The sequence below is a fragment of the Monomorium pharaonis genome, chromosome 5, assembly GCF_013373865.1.
Source record: "Monomorium pharaonis isolate MP-MQ-018 chromosome 5, ASM1337386v2, whole genome shotgun sequence".
In the NCBI taxonomy this organism is placed as follows: Eukaryota; Metazoa; Arthropoda; class Insecta; order Hymenoptera; family Formicidae; genus Monomorium; species Monomorium pharaonis.
In genome coordinates this window covers 9,662,870-9,682,666 of record NC_050471.1, presented here as the reverse complement: position 1 = coordinate 9,682,666, position 19,797 = coordinate 9,662,870, and the positions used below count along the sequence as shown (strand labels likewise).

Below are 19,797 nucleotides of genomic sequence, written 5' to 3'. Positions count from 1 at the left end.
TACGAAATATTATCTTTAAGTATATATACATATTATATCTTTACAAGGACTAAAAATATTGTCATTTGTTAATAGTACAGAGTAACAAAAATAAATGTGTAAATAATTAATCTTTATATTAATTTAAACCTTACCTATCTTAAATAAAAACATATATATGCTACTTATATATAGTAAAAATTAGATAATAAGAATTACAAAATAGACATGGATCGCGCATAAAATCGAAATCTTACAGTCGATACCAAGCTATTTTTCTAGTATTATTTTACAAAAATTAAATTTATAAAGAAACATAAAAATTTTGTTGCTATGTAGACAGACACTTTTTATTCGTAATATAATGTAATATTAATTATACGTTATAATTTGCAATTGTATAAGGATACTTTTATATTTTTATTTTGATATAAAAAATATCAAAAAATTTATATTAAAACTTAATTTGACGTCTCCGCGTCAAATAATAAATAATAATATAAATGTATAATAACTTATATTAACATTACAAATAACTTATATTATAATAATTATGTCGATATTATACATAATTTTATACATAATTTTGTGTATAAATCTTTATTTACAGGAAGAAAACAAAATATCGACAGTTACGTTTGTGCAGATTTTTGATATTTCAATTTAAAGCTTATCCTCAATTATTTACAGCACAATATATGTAAATTTTATCAAATAAATAATTGTAGCTCAGAAACTTAATAAAATATGTAATTAACAATGCAATTTAAACAAAATATTAATTTTTTTACTGTTTTTGCTGTTATTTCTCATTCTTATATCCGTTAAAATATCTACATTATATTATTTCATTTATATGCATTAAGATCCTTGCATTATATTATTTTTTTTATTAAAATTTTTTTATTATAATGTAACTATTCAACGAAATTGCTATAAATCTTTAATAACAAATTTAATATTACAAATTTGCAAATACAAATAAACACGCTTAATCTTTCTAAATTTACTTAAATTAGACGAGGAATGCAATATAAAAAATGTTGTATAACTATATTAAACTTTATCTTTTTATATTTAATTTTCAAAAATATACTCTCTCTCTCTCTCTCTCTCTCTCTGCCTTTTCTCTCTTTCATTTTTTTAACATCGAGTAAAATTACCCCAATAAAACAGTACATAAAATCTACGTTGAATCTACGTGAAATCCATATAGAAACGTGGATTTCACGTATATCTTATTAGGATATCGTCTATTATGTTATTTTGAAATTTACACTAGCATATATTTGTTTACATTGTCATGAACCTGATATATGAATAATTCATAAATTGTAAAATATCACTCATGATTATTCTATATATACATATAGCTAATATGTTAATAATGGAAAATATTTCGTGTTTTCTTTGGAACAACAAACGTGCTTGTTCACACACGTGCACGTTTACGAAAGAAAACACGTACAATAGTTTATTGGTCCACAAAATAATGATCACTGAATATAGCTTAACCAACACTGGAAACATAATAGTAAACGTAAAAAATGTTTTATTCTAAATCCAAATCCTATTTTAATTAATAAATCCTGTTTTAAAAAGGATGTTTCTTCCTAAGAAAGCCACGAAGAAGGATTATAATTGGATTTTTTCTGCGACAATGTTATTATAGTGTTCATCAGTCATTCTTATGAAAGTATTATTGTTAAGAAAATAAATGGGATCTTTAACCTGCAAATTAATGTTTTTGTAACTATCACTTTTATTTTAAGGATTAGAATAAGTAAAACAGAACTTACCTTTTTAATATCAAAAGCATCTTTTTCGAGATCTTTCTTTTTTAATTTGAATGTTCCTGTGCGCAAAATCAAAATTAGTTAATATATTATAAATATAATTTGATTTAAAATGTCAAAAATAAATCTGTAGAATTTACCAGTCATTGGCAGTTCTGACAGGATACGAATAAAGCGAGGTATAGCATAATTTGGCAAAACTTTCTTCAACTTTCCTACCAGTCCTTTTAAGTCCAAGGAATTTTCTGGATCATATATAGCTGCCATTCCTGCTTTACCTTCATTGCCTGGCACCTAAATGCATAATTATACATAATAAGAGACATTAATTTATAACATTTTCTTTAAAACAATTGTTTACTCTCTAAATTTCATAAAGTAAAATATGACTCTAAAAAGTAAAAATTAAACTGATGCACATTATAGTAATTTGCCACTCTAACAAGAGTCAAAATTCATTCCTATAAAATCCTATTCAGCTCTGTAGAATTAAATTTTGATTCTTATGAGAGTGGCAAATGACTAGAACGCACAAGCTTAATTTTCATTTTTAAAGTAATATTTTATTCTGAGATTCAGACGATTCTGAGATTCAATATAAAAATTAATACTTGTTAATACTATACTTTATTATTCGCGTTTTTTTTTATTTTCAGGCAAAATCGATTCTAAATTATAAATAATAATTTAATTATATATTGTTTACCTCAACACCAAATACAGTTGCGTCTTTGAGACCTATCACATTGCTTATAACAGCCTCCACTTCCGAAGTAGCAACATTTTCACCTCGCCACCTATTTTAATTTTAAATAACATAATGTAATTAGTGAAATTCGTATCTATTTGCTGGTATTATTTTAAAAAATATTAAATGACAATTTAATAATTTTTAAATAAGTCTAACGAAATGTGTATTATTACTAATAATCGGGTATCTACATGCCTGAATGTATCACCAGTTCTGTCTTTAAAATAAAAGTATCCGAGTTCATCCATCACTAAAATATCACCTGTAAAAAATGTATTTAAATTATATTATTGTTCCTGATAAATTATATAAATAAACTGCGGTTTTATGTTATTACTGACCAGAATTGAAGACCCGATCGCCTTTCTCAAAGACATCATGAATAATTTTTTTCTCTGAAGCCTTTTTATCTGCGTAGCCAGTGAAGTCATTTACCACTTTCTTTGGATTAATTTTACCCACAAAAACACCTGGCTCACCTGCAAATAATATAATTGTATTAAAAATAATATGTAATATAGATTATATAACTTAATTATATATTATAGATTATAGAGTATTATGTATAATTTATTATTTTTATTAAGTACATACGCGCACTTAGAAGTGCTTAATCCACAACACGGCATCTCGCACGAATTTGCGTACAACATAAAATTTCGATGATACATACCAGGTTTACAGGGTATGCAAAATCCATCTGGTCCTCTCAATATTTCCCCTGTTTCTTCATCAATTTTCACCAATGCAACTGGATACAAATAGCTAGCATATCTTGGTATAAAACCAACAGCACCAATTTTATTATCAATATTAACTGCAAATCATGTAAATATAAATTTATGAAAATAACTGTATACTTGGCAATTGTAAAATCGTATGCCAATAGTTCTTGCTAACTTAAATAATTATTAAATAATTATTAATTCAAAAAGATTTTAGTATTCGTTCGTCAAAAATTTTTTTTTCCATAAAGTTAAATTTATTACTAATACAAAAAAATATTTATTATTTGTGTTAAAATTTATTTTAGATGTATTTGAATTTAATAAAAATTCTTCAAGATTAAATGTAAAGTTTGGCAAAGAAAAAGATTGAGTTACCGAGATTTGAATTTCCTTCAGTGGCTCCATAAAATTCTCCTATTTGTTTCACGCCAAATCTCTTAACAAAAGATTCCCAAATTTGCGGTCTCATACCGTTTCCGAACATTAGACGCACTTTATGCATTGTATCATACTTGTTTGGTGAGACTGTAAGGAGAAAACGACAAATTTCTCCAATATATTGTGCTACCTAAATTAAAAAAAAAAATATATATATATAACTTATCTAATCATTAAAATAATTAAAAACTTAATAATATGTAATATCCAAATTTTACAAATGCAGAAATATAAACAATTGTAGAAAATTTATATTCATATAATTTTTAATCAACTTAAATTGATAACAAATAAATATAAAATATTGCAAATTTTTATAATAATATTTTTGCATTTATTTGTGATTTTATCCATATAAAATTATCATTAATCAATATGCAAAAGTCTAAACACGTTAATCAAGAAAGGTTGATTTGTTTGAGATATTAAAAAAACAGCAATAATTTATTTGAACACAGTTTTCAAGTCAAATTTCAAAAAAATCTTTCCAGTTTTAAAACTTCTAAAGAAATCACTTAAATTTAGATCCTAATAGAAAATTCTATAAAAGATTCCTGTTTAACATTTTTTTAAATAAAGCTGAAAATGTGTTTTTATCAAAAAATAAATTTTAAGAAATTTTTTAATAATAATTAAATTTTGGGACGTAAAAATAACATTTTCTGAAAATATATCCTTTCTTATTACAAAGAATTAATATAACAATATAAAACTATTTTCATCGATTCTAATTCTATTAAACAAGATTCTTAATATATTTCTTTGCATATAAAAGAATTAAATTATATTACCTAAAAAATATTACAAAATATATAATTGAGAAGTACCGGAAGTTATAACTTTCTTAAATATTCCAAATTTCTATTAAAATAAAATAAAGAAACATGTTTATCAGGTTTTACATTCTTTATCACAAATCGACATACATAATATAATATATCACGACGCGTCCTAATCAAACTTTATTATTTGTTTAGTAAAATATATATAAGTCATTTTATCATTTGATTTGCATTTCACTTTTAAATTAGATCAATGCTTTAATATATATACAATTATATATCAGTGCGCTTAATCCATAAAAAAATAGACCAGCGTAAACTTGAAGATCACATTGAAAAAAATAAAAGTTAACAGTAAAAGAGATAGAAAATAACTGCGTGAATAAAAAAAAATAAATACGGTACTTTTATTGTTTTTTTTTTGTTCTACGTGATCTTTTCTCTTCTACGTGATTACCTGACATTAAATACGTTTGACCTATTTTTATTATGTCTACTATAATCTATCCAAATATAAAAAAACAATAATAAGTACACAATAACTAATACAAGTAAAAATAAAAACTTATTTGATCAAAACTGGATCTTAGAGCTCTAATATATATATATATATATTTGTGTGCAAAAAAAATGTTGAAAAATTTGTTTAATAAGACCAGAATTAATCATAGTAATTTAAAATTTTTCCTGTTGTATTAATTCACTGCAACAAAAAGAACATAGTCTCAGAAAAAATATAGTCTCAGAAAATGTTAAATGTTACATTTAACATTTTCTTACCAAAAAATTTTGAGTTTTACACAATTTTTAAAATGTATAATAATAATATCTCTTAAATCAAATTAAAATTTGTTTTTAAAGAAAAGAATTATAAAATTATATTTAAAAAGAGTGATCTTACAGTACATTCGTAATGAACGCATTCCGACCAATAGTTGGACGCACTAAATTTTCTACGAAGAATGACGGTGACTCCTCCCATAAGTGCTTGACCAGCTCCAAGTATGCCACCTGCGGTGTGATAAAGAGGCAAAGGATTGTAAATACGATCATTCGAGCGTAAATTAAGCATTGAGTTCACACCACATGTCATTAACATGAACCTGAAAGCACAAAACAATATATGCAAGTTACTCTAATAATTTTTCTTTTTCGAAACAATATATGTATAAACAGATACAAAACAATTTTATGTATGTTAACATTATTAATTGATTTTTGATAATAGAAAATAAATGTAAAATTTTTACAAACCAATGTACGATTAATTATGTCACTATATATAAATGTTATTATTCTCCTATTTAACCCCCAATACTTACAATTAGTGAGAATTTTAAGTTGAATTTATTAATGTAGTATTTAAGATATTTATTCTTAGCCTGGCGATAATTGAAGTTTATTAACGTAGTGTCTAATCAAAATTTATTAAAGCTTATTAAAGTAGACACGCAGCTAGATGAGTTTCAACCATCAAGATGTAGCTAAATATAAAGAAGTATATAAACATAAAAGTGAGACAAAGATAAACTACAAATTTATACTATTAATTTTTTAAAGCTGCATAATTACATTGAATTATATATTTTGATCACGAGTGTGATAAATAAAAAATAAAGTTTTTTATTTCACCTTGTAATAAATATTGCACACATTTCTTTCTTTTTTATATACATTTCTTTTCGACATACATTTAACATCCCGTTAATGTGATTTTTTTACGCATAGCTAATCAATTCATAAAATCTCACCTTAAATTATTAATAACAGCAGCTTTTGGCATTCCCGTCGTGCCAGATGTATAAACGTAAATTAATTTGTTCCGAGGATTGCTATGATCAAGTTGGACGATGAGAGGTCCAGGATCAATCTTACTGATTTCGGTGTTAACATCAATTGCACCTTCCAAAATCGGCGTGTCCGGCAACTCCGACCATTGATAAAGTTCAATGTCAGGTATTTTGTCCTTGATGTCACGAATCGCTACACATGACATGCTTCAGTAATATTTATAATGCAAACTAGTTTAGATATTTCCATTTCTCATATAATAGAAAGTGCACTTAGAAAGTCTATTTGCCAGAGAAAATAAAGGTCAATTTAGTCACATGATTCAGAGTATCGATACTGACATATGTGTATTTTATTAAAATATGTATAGATAAAAGACATCTGTATAAAATTAGAAAAATTAATATTATTTAATTGTAAAATTATGCGGTTACAAAATCTTCTAAAAATGTATAATAATAATCAATTTATAAAAAGTAATTTGTAGAATAAATTCCAATTTTACTCAAGCATGATAATGCAAAAATCATGATGCTGTAAAAATCTTGACATTTTTACAGTAATTAATTTCTGTGCGTCCTACATAGTTATTTTGAGGGTCCAAAACATTTTCAGATCCGTATCTAATAGCTAAATTTTTAAATACTTCGAAAAAACCATCCTGATTCGTTTCTTTTTGTGCAGTATAATAATTTTTATAATTATTATACTTTTTAACTTTTATTTGTAAATTATTTCGACAAATAAAAATGGAATAAGAATTATAATAATTTAATAATAATAACCCATTTATAAATGGTAAAATTTAGTAATATGCTTATAAATGAACTACCTTTTTTACTATAAGCTTTTAATTATTTATTAACTTTTTATATTCTTAAATTATGTATATAAAAATTACTTATAATTTAAATTTAAAAAACTCACCATCCTTGAATTCCGATCCAAAAATGATACCTTTGCAACCGGCAGCGGTAATGCTGTGCACAAGTACATCAAGACGAAGATTTGTATTGATTAAAGCCCCTACGAAACCAGCTTTGCTAAGACCCAACCAGGTAGCAATGTATTCAGGACGATTTTCCATAAAAACAGCTATACTATCAAATTGAGAAAATGACCTCGTTCGGAAGTAACGTCCTATGCGATTGCTGTAGTGTTCTAGCTGTATACAATTTATATATATATATATATATATATATATATGTAAAATATTATTATTCATATACATAGAGGGAGATTGCCAATATTGGTACAGACCTCCCTAAAGCGACATACCCTTACTTTTCGGAAGCTAATTATTAATACTAAAGTATTATATTATTAATACTAAAAGTATGTTCAACTTAGATAATTAAAGAAAAAAAACTTATAGTTCATACATTCATGATTTTTTTCTCTATAAAATTCGTTAAAAACAAATGTTTCAAAAACGAATTAAAAAGAATAAAATTTACATGATTTTCTTTTGCATAGTTTAAACAATAGCGAATATAACATTAGATCATGTTTACAGCTTCTTAAAACTGTTTGTTTTGTTTATATTTTTCTCTTTCATATTTTTCTTATAGTGCAATATAACACATAAAATTGTTATAAAACATAAACTGGTAAATTTCTATGTTATCAAAAATAAATTATAGATGTGTCATAGATAGATAGATCTGTTCTTATAACATATTTTATTTTAAACAAAAATTAAGTAGTATGCTATAATATGGCTGTATTGGTGATCTTCCTCTAATATTTTAAAATTATACATATAATTAATAATTTTATCTTCTATCTTTTTTTCCACAAAAATGGCTATAATTTCATTAAAATTTTCGTTTGAGCCTTTGGTAATTGTAATAATAATTAAATGTCATCAGTTAATTAAATCCAATTGACTCACCTTGACAATCATTAACGCAAATGTTAATACAGACTGCAGTATAGTACAAATATACGAATATAAATGATCTATGCGTCAGATATTACCTGTTCATACGTCCATTCTTTGTCCTCAAAGATGTAAGCTATTTTATTCGGATGAGCGGCCGCATACTTTGAGAAAACTTTTGCGACGGTATACTCGCGTTTTTCCCACCACCAAAGACGTAAGTTAACTTTAAAAAATCGAAAAGCACCCCTACACAAACAAAAATTCAATTCAATTAAAATTAATATAAATTATTGATATAATTTGTCAAAAATATTTTAATTCAACTATTAATTATTAATTATTAATACCATATAGGCTTTATTAATTTTACTCATTTTTTATTATCAATAACTTCATTTTCTTATTTAAGACAAGCATTTATCAAATTTTGTTAACAGATTTATATTAAATAGTATCATAACAACATGAATTCTTGAAATTAGTATACGAAAACATTATTATTATTATATAAAATTTAACGTTATTTTTATAATCAATTTCAATATTATTTCTTTTCTTTCTTTAATTGTTAAAGTAAAAAAAAAGTAAATAATTAAATAACAAAATAAATAGCAATAGAAATTAACAAATATGTATAACATATTTTAAAACACAAACTGAAGAAAATTTATTAATTATACCGATTCCTTCAAATATATTTTCACATTATGAAACAAAAATAGAAAAGATTTCAGATTAAAAAGTTAGTCATATGTTTTTAAAATTGATAATACATTCTTCGTTCTTGGTCCCCTCACGTTTAATGCCTTTTTCTCTCACAATTGGTTAATATTGCTACATAACACGTGTGATGTATATCTGTTTTATTGTCACTCATCTAACACCTGGCAAAATGTCAAAAATATGATTTTGCCGTTGTAATTTTTGCAAAAAGCATTTTTAAAACTATTTCCTAATTTAATAATATGTAATTATGTTTAATTTTAATGCTAGTTAAAATTGTCATTGATACTAATCTTCATACAATTATATAATTTAATGAATATTCTAAAATTATATTATATTATATTCCCGTTGAGAATGATTCAAATTGCAATCAAAACGCGTCCGGACTTTTAAACTTATATGTTTGTTAATTTATGTATTAAAAATTCATTCTCTTAGGAGAAATGTGTGTATTTATTGGATTAATAAAATTAATAAAAAAATAAAAATATTAATTTGGTTATGTATAGATACAATATAATTATATATATTTGACAACATTTTCTTAATTGTTCTTATCGATTTATTTCGATCTTGAAAGCTTTATGAGTGCGCAACACTCATATGATATGGCATACGTCAAAAACATTCAATAATAATTATTAACGTAATAATAAATCACTTTATTTATTTCATAGAAAGAATAAAAACCCAACGTTTATGTTTTTTGGAATTCTTATAAAAAAACAATCTACCAAAAAGCATAAAATTGGTTAAAAATAATATACGTTATTAATATATTGTCGAGTCATCGCGTTCCGACAATTGCTTCCTTATTATTTACTATTGTATCTCTGAAATCATTCCTCTATTATTCTTTGTCACTGCGTGACGCGCGCGCCTACAAAATGTTTTATTAATATATTAACTAATACCTGTGCTTTTAAAATTAAATAAATTCCAATACGTCAATTTATGCATGATACAGTCACTCAACAAATTTTGTAATTAAATCTGCATATTAGAAAAAAGCTAAATAAGCATTTTAATTATTTTGCAATCATATGATAAAAAAAAATATATATACAAAACTCAAATTTAAATTTGTCCAGATTTTGGTGGCAAATACTGTGTAGATTGATTGATCGATAGGATTTTTAGGTTTACGGTTTTAAGTGCGGGAAGAAAGGGATGAAGTAACTCGCCCGCTAAATATAATAAAAATTTAATTCTCTGTACTATAATTCAACAAATTCTACACGTAGTAAAATTATTTTTCTTGAGTATACTTATGTATTTTCCTCATATTTATTGATTTAAAATTTTATCTCAGATATAACAACCATTTTCTACATATAATCTTATGTATGCGAAAGAGTTCACTCTCGTTATAAATATGTATGATTTAATGGCAAACTTCAAGTGTTTTTCCAATTCGAAGATATCTCAACTTTGTGTTATTCGAGAAAGATACATTATATAAATATAGATTAATATCAGCAAAAATAGACAGTAAGATAGACACTACTGACGCGCGCTTTGCGCGCGCTATTTTTTTTTTATTTTTTACTTTTTAAAAATAAATTAAATCAAAAATTGTATAGATAATCATCTATACAAATTATCATTTGCTAACTACGCGATAATAACCTCTCACGAAGTTAAGGCAACAAGAAAACCAATCAACATCGCGGAAAAAAGGCACACACAACAATAAATTTTGAAACTTTCAAGTAGCGATATAATTTCATTTTTAAGATAGAATATTGTAGATTCTATACAAAAAAATCTTTTTTTATGATAAAAAATTATAAAATGATATAAGTAATTTAAAAATTATTCAGAAAAAATATACATAATTTTGAAATCAATTACTCAAGAATATATATTTGCTTATACTGCGCGCAATTATTTTTAAGTTAACTAACGCTTATTATCAATAAATCTTTATATTGTATTATATAATTAAAATCAATAAAAGAGAATAAGAAAGAACTCTGAACTCTAATAAAAAATATTAATCGATGTTATGATACCAATTGAGTTAGAATAAATTACAATATAGATATATCGTTAGACAAAAATTATGCTTGTTACGAAATTAAAAAACTCTTTTTTAACAATATAAAATGTAGGAAATACAATATAGAAAACTTGATAATATGTATGTACTAAAATAAACGATTATAAATGTTTTAAATAATTTAGAAATTCTCATCTTTGTCGATATATGTAAAATGTCAATAGTTCATTAGTGCGGTTGTAATTGGTAATAACAGAAATTAAATTATCACAAAAAATTATTAAAAAATAAATTTTTTAAAAATTATAATATAAACTAGTAATAAAATTAAAAAGGTAGATACATCAAGAGTTCTTAAAAACTTTCCCATCTTTTACGCGCGGTGCATTCCAGTACAACAGTAAACAAAGTATTGAAGCGAATGTGACGAGAGCAACTCGGACATTGAACGCAGATTAGTAAGCCATAACACGAAGCATGAAAGTCTGTTACAACAAGCTTTAAATGTAACACTATTCTGTACCCAATAAAAATATTTCTAGCTTTATGTATTAATATTTTATCTATTGTCAGTTAAATAATTTGCAACAATTACTTAAAAAATTAAATTATAATACGTATAAGTAGAATAATATATATTATATATCGAAAGTATATCTATTCATACATAATTCTTTCACTTAATGTCATAAATGTAAACATCACAAAGTAACAAAAAAACGGTCATTATCTCTTTATAATTTAAATCAGATTTAATGTGTATATACACACACACACTTGTGTGTGTGTATCTGTGTGTGTGTGTGTACACACATATATATACAATTTAAAAAAATTTAATATAAAAGTTTTAAATTATATAAAATATATCTCCAAATATTTTGTCTCTAAATATATATGCATATATCCTTTTCTCTAATCTACTCTTTCTAATTTTGAGCATTTAAAAGGATAGTAGTAATATATATATCTAAGTTCTACTTCACGATTTGCGTGAAACTAATTATCTATGTTCTCTTTCACTTGCATTTTTTCATTTTCATTTATACTCACAAAATATCTCTGGGTAACGTCTTGTAAAGTACATAGAGGAAATGCCGGCGACTTCCGGTGAGGAGAAAGCCACCGAGCAGCAAGCTCAGCGCAGTGATAACGAACTGGAGATCCGTCGTTATCATTTTTCATACGTTTTCTCGTCCTGGAACTCTTAATAATTAATCGAGCGTGCAACCTAGAAACGACGCTAGAAACCACTGGTCGTCGGGTTTAGTTCACATACACTGATCGTAAGTGAACTGCGCAAACTAGCTGAGAACTGACAAACGCAAGCGTCGTGATACGACTGAGACAGAACTGAAGGACGAGTCTGACATATATCGCACCTACCCGTCTACCCCCCCGCGTTTCTCATATAGACATACCTATACCGACTCATACGTAGCAATCATCACAAAACCACAAGAGTTACTCCGTTACTCCGAAGCGATGGGAGAATAAAGCTGGTATTACACGTTGCGGTGAACACACATGCGCAAAAGCTCTTCTGAGAATGGAGCTTTCGAAAGCGGGTACTCTGAAAATGCAGAAATACAAGTATTAAAGCAAATGCATTCAAGTTCGATCTTGATAAAAATTATTCTCAGAACTTTTTATATAATTATTTTAGAAGTTCTATATAAATTTCAAAATTTCGGTATAATTTTACGTCTTAGAAGATTTCGTAGATTTTTTAGGCAAATTGGAACACTTTAATGCCAAAAAATCTATATCCTTCCCAAAATTTTTTATATACATAAATACTAAATTATACGTACATTTATATACATATATACATTTTATATACATTCTGAAATATTCTAAGATTTATGAGATTTCTTATTTTATAAGTTTACAAGTTTTCTTTTAAAATTATTAAATAAAAGATCTCACAAATCTTACGTTAGAATACTATTTCAGAATGTGTATAAAATGTACGTATGTATGTAAATGGTATGTATAATTTAGAATGTATTTATGTATATAAAAAATTTTTAAAAGGATATAGACTTTTTGGCACTAAAAAGTATTCTAGTGTGTTTAAAAAATCCGATAAATTTTCATTTCTCAAATTAAAGCATTTTTCACAAATCTTTATTAATTTAAATTACTCTTTACCTTAAATAAAAAACTGTTTAAAATAATATTAGATTTTTTCACTAGAAGTTCGCTTCGGAGTAACGGTATGACTATATATAATACCTAAATTTTTATAAATAACTTTAATTTTATAGACAACACTAGCTCTTTTAATATTCTAATAATACTTGTTCTAATAATTGCATGTTCACAATAACAAAATTATATCATGACATCTTATACAGCAAAATAATTATTTAACCGTATTTTCTGCGTATAGTTGTATACATATAAAAAAATAAAAGTTCCGTATATCGCAACCCGGTAAATGGTAATATAGTTTGTTAATTATCATTAGCATTAATCGGCAACGTTAAAATATCCAATGTTTTTACTTATTGACAAACATCTGTATGTATCTGTAATAGATATAATAAAAGAATAAATAATAAGAATTAATAAAGAACAGAAGATCAGAAGCATAAAAAATCTTTTGTTCTCGTTCATTACAAATTTTGATTTGTTGAGTAATCTTTGACAAATACAATGAAAGATAATTAATTAACACGTGTGTGTCGTGCTGATATGTCAGAGAGTGCTCGTCATTGCAATTCATTGGCGTAGCAACGACGACGACGAGTAAATTGATTATTAAAACCATTGTATATAAAAAATTGCAAGATCCGTTAATCAATTATAATTAATCAATGTAATGTAAGAAAATTTTAATTATAATTGATCGTTATATTTGCAATTTTATAAATACTACTAAAAACTTTTTTACATACAATGGCGTTTGTTATGAGAACAGATTGGATTGTCTCACATACCTCTCGTAATTTATAGGTCACACTATATAAAGCTTGTCACGTATAAAATTGCACTATAACACGATCGCTTTCCATTGATAAAACGCAAGCTATTACTGAATTCCAATGAAGTATTTTTTACCTTTATTATAGATAGCTTGAAATTTTTTTTCTATAAATTATTTACATATGATACAAACTTATTCCTACTTATTTCTATATTTATGATATTTTAATACAAAATAATGTTTTAACAAAAAGATTATTTATTAATATTAACTTTTATTTTATATTCTGATAAATATTAAAATTTAAATTCTTTTTTCTGTACAAGGATAAATAAGTAAAGAGAGAATAAATTCTTAAAATTTCAACATTATATATCAAAAATATACTAGATTAATGTAAAGCATAAATAAAAAATAATTTATATGTGCGGTGTTGTAATTTGTATCCTCACAAATTCTGAAATTAAAATTCTAAAATTAAAATTCTAAAGAAATCTTTAAAGCTTTATTTTAACTAGTAGAAAATAGTAATTAAATGAGAAACACATAATTATATTCACGATTATATACGTTATTTCTTCTTATAAAGATATTAGTCTTATTTATATAAATATTCAAAGATGTAAGCTCGTACATAAGCTCTATTTTGCTTATTACGATACATTACACAAAAATGTTTACTAAAATAAAATAATATATCATATAAGCTTGCTAAAACTTACCAAGACGCGATTACATATGTGCAGATCATATATGTGAGATTATTTCTCGATAAATATAATATGAAAAAAAGTATATCTAGAACGTGTTTAGTACTCGAAAACTGTTATTTACTGTAATAAGTTAAAAAATACTACTTGATGAAAATTGCAATACTCTATTGTTATATTAATAATTCGCCTCCAGTATCAATAATTGTGTCTCCGAAGTATACTTCACTAATTTTATTACATCTTAAAGAAAAGCTTTCTTTGGAATTCTTATTGCTACCGTTAGAATTTTCTATTTAACAGTTTTCAAATTTGTCATGTTTTTATTAAACAAATTAACGCTTTTATATCAACAATTTTCTCTTCAACAATTTTCATAGAAGTTTGATATCAATATTAAATTATAAAATTAATCCATTATAATATCAATAGGGATGTGTAAAATTATATTATGCATTAAGAATTTTTGTTCAAAGAAAAAACTTAATATTGAACAAAAAGAAAGAAAAACACACGTAAAAGAAATAATTTATTATTTAAAAAGAATTTATGTATATAAACATAATTTAATTCAAACTAACGTGAAAAATAAAATTATAAATTGTATTCCGTCTTAATTTCAATTATTTGTTCGCACAAGATAAACGTAAGTGGTAATACAATTTTTATGATAACTTAATGCAAAAAACTAACAGAACATATTTACGTAAAAGTAATATAGAAGAAATATATGTATTTATACAAAATAGTTTATATAATTACAATACTTATGATTATAATTCGCGAGAAGATCTTAATATACAACATGTACAATATGCATATTGGCGATTCCTCACTTAGACGTATTTCACAACAATGGATACTGAAAAAAGAAAGAAATATTATAATAACATTTTTATTATTTTTCATTATTTTATTATTATAGACACATCAACACTGATACAGTTATTAAAACGTGGGAAATGTTAAAAAGAAGCGAATAAAAATGAGAATGTAGATATATGTATGTATGCGTACGCGAGCGCGTGTATGTGTGTTGTGTGGACTCACAATAAGTTTCTTAAAAATTTTCCTATCAATACTTGAAAAGGGCCTAAAATTCAGGCCAAAAGTTATAATTAATCAAATAAATGTATGCCAGTTTAGTCATCAAAACTAAAAAAAAAAAAATATAAGAGATTATGTACCTTTATTCGAATGATCGAGGCTCGGAACATCATGCTTGCTATCTGAGAACCAGGTAAAGTACCATGATGTCCAAAACTGAAAACGACACGCGCTAATCTAACTACATAGTACTCCAAAAAATGATTTAATAATTAATATTTTCAAACTTTTAAATAAATAATAGAGCCATTTTGTTTATATGTAGAAAAAATGGTAAAATATATGAAAAAAGTAAAATAATAAAATATTGAATGTGAAATTAAATAAAGACAATATAGAATAAAACAGAAATCAATTTTTTAAATAAAAATTTTAAAAACTTCCTAAAAGTTTGCATTATAAAATTAAAAAATTTAATTTTAAATCTCATTCTCTCTGTTTCTTTAAATTTGATTTCATATCCAGATATAATCATCTCATAAAATATTTTTAATTCACAATCAGTTTTCTATGAAGATTTTTTTCTCATTCGCTTCCAAGCCACAAATCATCAGTTATCTGATCATTAGTAATTAATAATATTATGCTATGTTATGTCGCGCCACAAAAAAAAAGAAAAATTGAAGAAGTCAAACGAATGAAAAACGTGTGCAAATTGTGAGTAATAATGTTTAAGATATAAGAAAAGATAAGATATAAGACATTTAGATAACTCATTCATCCTGTTTGTTATCAGATATAGATGCGCGATTCTATTTCTTACCAACAATAAAAAGCACAATTGTCACAGTAATGCTGATAATAATAATCCTCGATTTGACGTTCTGCAGCCACGCTCTTCGTTGCGCTCTTTTCGCGGCTTCTCTAAATTCATTTCCAGCCATGTTCAGACGATCGCTTGCCTCCTGTAAATCCTCCAGTCTCTCGCCACGATCCATCACTTTTTGAACATTATCCCGCATCACGTCCGCCACCTCTTGAATTTGCAGCTTGACACTTTAAATACATTTAAACCAAATGTTTACACTGATAATTTTAGATACAACAATTTATATACACACATTGGAGCAAATTTCCTTTTAGAACTCAAAAGTCATAGAACAACATTCCAAAGCATTTTATACATTCAGTAAAGTTCAATAAAAATTTAACTGAACTATTTTGTAGTAAAAAAATAATTTAATTAAATTATTTACACATCACTTAATTTTACAAAATTAAAAATTAAAAATTGTATTTTAATTGCCATAACAAAAATTAATTTATAATAAACAATTATAAGATATGTAATGCATAAATTATATTTTATTACACGTTATATATGTGTAACCAAAGTTATATAGAGAAATAACCACTGCAAAGTATTTTAATCAAAACACATGTTTTTTTAATATACTATTATTATGTTATTGTATAGTATAGTCTTTAAATAATATCACTCACCTATCCATTTTTCTGTCAACATTTTCACTTTTATTTGACGTGCTGGGCTGGCTGCAATGATATACTCTATATTAATACATTTGTAAGAACTGCCTTATAAGAATACAACAAAAATGAATATATAAATTGATTATTTACATTAAAATGTGAAATTACATTATATCAAATGTCAAAATGTAATAAAAGTTAATAATAAAAATTTTGTTATTCCATTTTGTCAATCCCAATTTTTAATTGCTACATAAATTCCCTAAAAATTGACACTTGCAAGGCAATTTTACAAAAGTTTATTAATTTAATTAAAAATGTAATTCCAAAATAAATTTTTTTTATCTTACGTGAATAACATCTCCTCGTCGAGATCACTGTCATGCTCCAATAACGACTCCTGCGTTTAAACAACAGTTTAAACATACATCAAATTTCCCGCCAAGCATACGTCATTTTCGAACACTGCATGCTGTTTGCTGTAGGTATTGTACCAATGTACACTGATGCGACAACGAGGAATACTCACTTTCTCATCTTTGTCTGCGGCTCTGATGTCTTCTCTGGATAAACTGCGTTTACCGGATGATAACATATCTTCGAGAAAATAGGTCTGCGTGTTGTTCGCAGGCTATGAAGGATTGGTTTGCACACTCGAATGATTTCTCCTGGCGCTTAGAATATAACCTTCCACGAACACTCGGCCATTTTGACAGAAGGCATTCTGTTTTACCGGCTTTGTGATAGATAGCGTGTGGGCAACGGGATCAGAGGAAAATAAGAAGAAACACTTTTATGAGAGTATTTGAGCATTAGTAACGCCATCTGGGAATTGCCTTCAATATAAACTTAAGGGGATACTGGAGACATTTATTTTACCGATAAAGATAACTTTTGCAACGCAAAATCTTTTTGTCTTTTATTTCTTCTTTTTCTTTTACGAAATATTTCTTAAACAAGTACTCACAACGTATTTCTTTTCTGTGGTTTCTTTTATTAATTATAATTATATAATACTATTTATTTCTATTATTTTTTTACATAATTTGAATTTCACATAGTCTTGATGTTTTTGTATATAACAGAATTGCACAACATCTTAATCAAAATATAATATTAAAAAATTATATTAGGATTAGTAGCAACGTGTAAGTAACGTGAAGAAATTTAACATTAAAAGTGGTGTACGATATATAACTTTTAATGTTAAATTTCTTCACATTACTTACACGTTGTTACTAATCCTAATATAATTTTTTAATATTATATTTTGATTAAGATGTTGTACAATTCTATTATATAATGTATAATATAAATAAATTTGTAACATTTGAAGTGAATAATCTTTTCATATATAGCACTTTACTATGCTTTTTTTTATCTTTTTTTATACATAATGCTTTCTAAACCCTGGTGCTGTTATATGCGAATTTTGTTTGTTCTGAGAAACGCTGTTTTGCTGTAATTCTTACGATTTATAATTTAATGATTCAGGGTTAAATTGATCAATTCAATAAAAAAAGGTCATAAGTAAGAGATCAAAGATGTATAAAAGCGACTTACTCAATCTGAAAATTAAAAACTAAAACCTTATTCTAGTTTTTATTTTTGTTCAAAAAGTAAAAACTTTTCATTAGCCAAAACGTAGTTTCAATTGATATAATAAGAAATCGATTTCATAAATAGACTGTCAGCATAGTATCATACAAGTATAAAAAATTAAAGTATCAAATAAGTCACCAGATAGCGAATGCATACAATACAAATTCAACAGAAACATTTCTTGATGTTCATTAATACATTTTTGTTTTGGAGTGATAATTTGCATTACGTATGTATGCGAAATTATCATGTATGTATGTACGTAAATATATAAAAGAATAATATATCGCTGAATAATCTTGACGATTCAATAATTAATTGTTAAACACAATAAGCAATTGCAAAAACCTTGCTGCAAAGCAATTGCAGCACAGTTCGCAATCGCAGCTTAACAAACTCGTATAAAAATGTTCAACACGCAACACGTGTACTTCCATGTAACGAAATGAAATCGATTAACTATTTTAGTAGAGCTAAAGTAGATGGCGAAAATATCTCATTTGAAAATAGTGCATTTCCCAAAAGAGAAATAAAAGTACATCACTTGTAGGAAAGTACTTTTAATGGAAACCGCGACACAAATGCGCGTAATATACTGGATTACTTAGCCCTATCGTCCAATTATCTGTTTTCATAAAATACTTGAAATTTATTAATAGTTTTATCTTGAATTTGCTTAACAATCATGTTATTATGACGTACAAGATGTAATGACGTATTCACATCGTCACATGCAACATTGCGCATCATGCAATGTTACCAGTTCTCCGTAATTCTTTACCGTCATTTCAAAGAATTATATTTTTATCTACTTATAATGACTGCAACGTCACATGAGTAATATACAATGTATATTACACTTTATTAACAATGACTCACGCTTTTAACAATTTAGAACTAAAGCCTTCGGTACACGATACGATTTTTCACGCTAGATTGTATACGAGACATCTTATTACGTGTCCCGATTGGTTCGAATGATTATATATTACCAATCGTAACCCAATTGTAAGACGTCTCGTATGCATGCTAGCATAAAAAATCATATCGTGTCGTGCCGAAAGCTTAACTTAATATTCCTTAAGCGTAGAGACTATTATTAAATGACTTAAATACTTAAAAGAAATTTCAACGTTT

The 19,797-nt window shown here is 25.7% G+C and overlaps 2 protein-coding genes across 4 annotated transcripts; both read right to left on the bottom strand.

The window, feature by feature from the left end:
- Positions 1 to 1,091: 1,091 nt before the first annotated feature.
- LOC105834968 (long-chain fatty acid transport protein 4) lies at positions 1,092 to 12,410 on the bottom strand. The gene is made up of 13 exons (XM_012677860.3): positions 11,932 to 12,410; positions 8,246 to 8,396; positions 7,193 to 7,430; positions 6,226 to 6,457; positions 5,376 to 5,577; positions 3,630 to 3,822; positions 3,200 to 3,343; positions 2,868 to 3,005; positions 2,722 to 2,788; positions 2,482 to 2,572; positions 1,916 to 2,069; positions 1,779 to 1,834; positions 1,092 to 1,710 (listed from the first exon to the last, which is right to left on the bottom strand). Exons 1-13 carry the CDS (start codon positions 12,054 to 12,056, stop codon positions 1,615 to 1,617), a joined length of 1,887 nt encoding a protein of 628 aa, XP_012533314.1. The 5' UTR covers positions 12,057 to 12,410; the 3' UTR covers positions 1,092 to 1,614.
- Positions 12,411 to 15,100: 2,690 nt separating this feature from the next.
- On the bottom strand, positions 15,101 to 17,929 carry LOC105834962 (synaptobrevin homolog 2). 3 transcript variants are annotated; one of them, XM_012677849.3, is made up of 6 exons: positions 17,588 to 17,929; positions 17,409 to 17,458; positions 17,071 to 17,136; positions 16,391 to 16,623; positions 15,708 to 15,783; positions 15,101 to 15,382 (listed from the first exon to the last, which is right to left on the bottom strand). In XM_012677849.3, the coding sequence occupies exons 1-5, from the start codon at positions 17,651 to 17,653 to the stop codon at positions 15,746 to 15,748; spliced, it is 453 nt and encodes a 150-aa protein (XP_012533303.2). In that variant the 5' UTR covers positions 17,654 to 17,929; the 3' UTR covers positions 15,101 to 15,382; positions 15,708 to 15,745. The 3 variants fall into 3 exon arrangements, with proteins under 3 accessions (XP_012533303.2, XP_012533305.2, XP_012533304.2); XM_012677851.3 differs by having other exon boundaries at positions 17,071 to 17,121; positions 17,588 to 17,881; XM_012677850.3 differs by lacking the exon at positions 15,708 to 15,783 and having other exon boundaries at positions 15,127 to 15,382; positions 17,588 to 17,890.
- Between the last annotated feature and the right edge of the window lie 1,868 nt (positions 17,930 to 19,797).